This window comes from Naegleria gruberi (genome assembly GCF_000004985.1).
Source record: "Naegleria gruberi genomic scaffold NAEGRscaffold_910, whole genome shotgun sequence".
Taxonomy (NCBI): Eukaryota; Heterolobosea; class Eutetramitea; order Acrasida; family Naegleriidae; genus Naegleria; species Naegleria gruberi.
This window is the reverse complement of record NW_003162793.1, coordinates 133-1,429: the sequence shown is the minus strand read 5'-3', so window position 1 is coordinate 1,429 and position 1,297 is coordinate 133. Positions and strand designations below refer to the sequence as shown.

Below are 1,297 nucleotides of genomic sequence, written 5' to 3'. Positions count from 1 at the left end.
TAATATTGGTGATAATGAAATTGGTGTAGAAGGAGCCAAATTCATAAGTGAAATGAAACATTTAACATCACTTAATATTTATGACAATGAATTGGTGTAGAATAAAACGTGAAACTTTATTAATGTCTTATATCAATACCACCCTTGATGACATTTGGTAGGTCTCATATCTTAAGGTCGTGAGTTCGACCCCCACGGTGGGCGATTCAATTTTTGTTGATCACAATTATCGTAGTGGTTGCTGATGAACTTTGTTCTATTATTAGGTTCACTAAGTCTTTCTAATTATTTAAAAAAAAATCTTTTATTGCAATAATAACGAATCTATTCAGATTCTCTTTGAATTTGTAAATTTACATTGAGTCAATATAATAATATCTATAGGAGCGGCCGACAAAGTTAGAAATGGCTCCCTGAATCTCAGGCCATTTCTCTGCAATGTCTGGGTATTGTTGTACGTATCCATCTTCGAAGAATGTGGTTCCAGAATGGTGGAAGAAGAGTACATGGTGATGCTTTTCTGGTCTGAATTGAATATGAGTGAGTTTACACTCTCTCTGATCAAGAATATCAGATATTTTTGACAAGCAAAAGTATCTGGCACTATCCAGAGCAGGGCATTCATGAATATAGTGATTAAGGTCAGATTCTGTGTTACAATCATGACAGAAACTTTTACCCTCACCAAAATTGATGTGGGCATTTGAAGAGTTTCTCCAAATATAATTTTCATGCACAAAAAAAAATGCTTCAACAACCAACACAGGATGACGAAAATTCATTCATTTCCGAGACACAATTCTGTCATAATAATGCCCTCCGCATCGATTTGGGTGCTTTTCAATTAGATAGAAACGATTTTGATTATTCCGAAGGACCTTCATCATTAGTTAATGAAACTAATTGTGTTCATCTTCCAACCAATTTTACTAGTAATAATAACTATTCTTTTATTAATAAGAATAATTTAAATGATGATGATGATAGTAATAATAATAATATTAATAATAATATATTACGAGTTGGAGAAAATTTACCGGAAGGCTTTAGTATTGATGAATTAAAACCACAACATTCGTTGATGAATATGTTCAAGGAGGCTAAGGAGAAGGGAACCTATTTAAAAGTACAAGCACCAATGGTTCGTTATAGTAAATTAGCCTTTCGATTGTTGTGTAGAGAGTATGGATGTGATGTTGTTTATACACCAATGATAATGTCGGATTGTTTTCATAAATCACAAAAAGCCAGGGATTCGGATTTTACAACACATTATTATGATAGTCCTCTTGTGGTT

At 32.9% G+C, this 1,297-nt stretch overlaps 1 protein-coding gene across 1 annotated transcript; it reads right to left on the bottom strand.

The window, feature by feature from the left end:
* Positions 1 to 353: 353 nt before the first annotated feature.
* NAEGRDRAFT_77035 (uncharacterized protein) lies at positions 354 to 782 on the bottom strand (the record flags this gene model as incomplete). Its single annotated transcript, XM_002668009.1, has 1 exon — positions 354 to 782. One exon carries the CDS (start codon positions 780 to 782, stop codon positions 354 to 356), a length of 429 nt encoding a protein of 142 aa, XP_002668055.1.
* Positions 783 to 1,297: the final 515 nt, after the last annotated feature.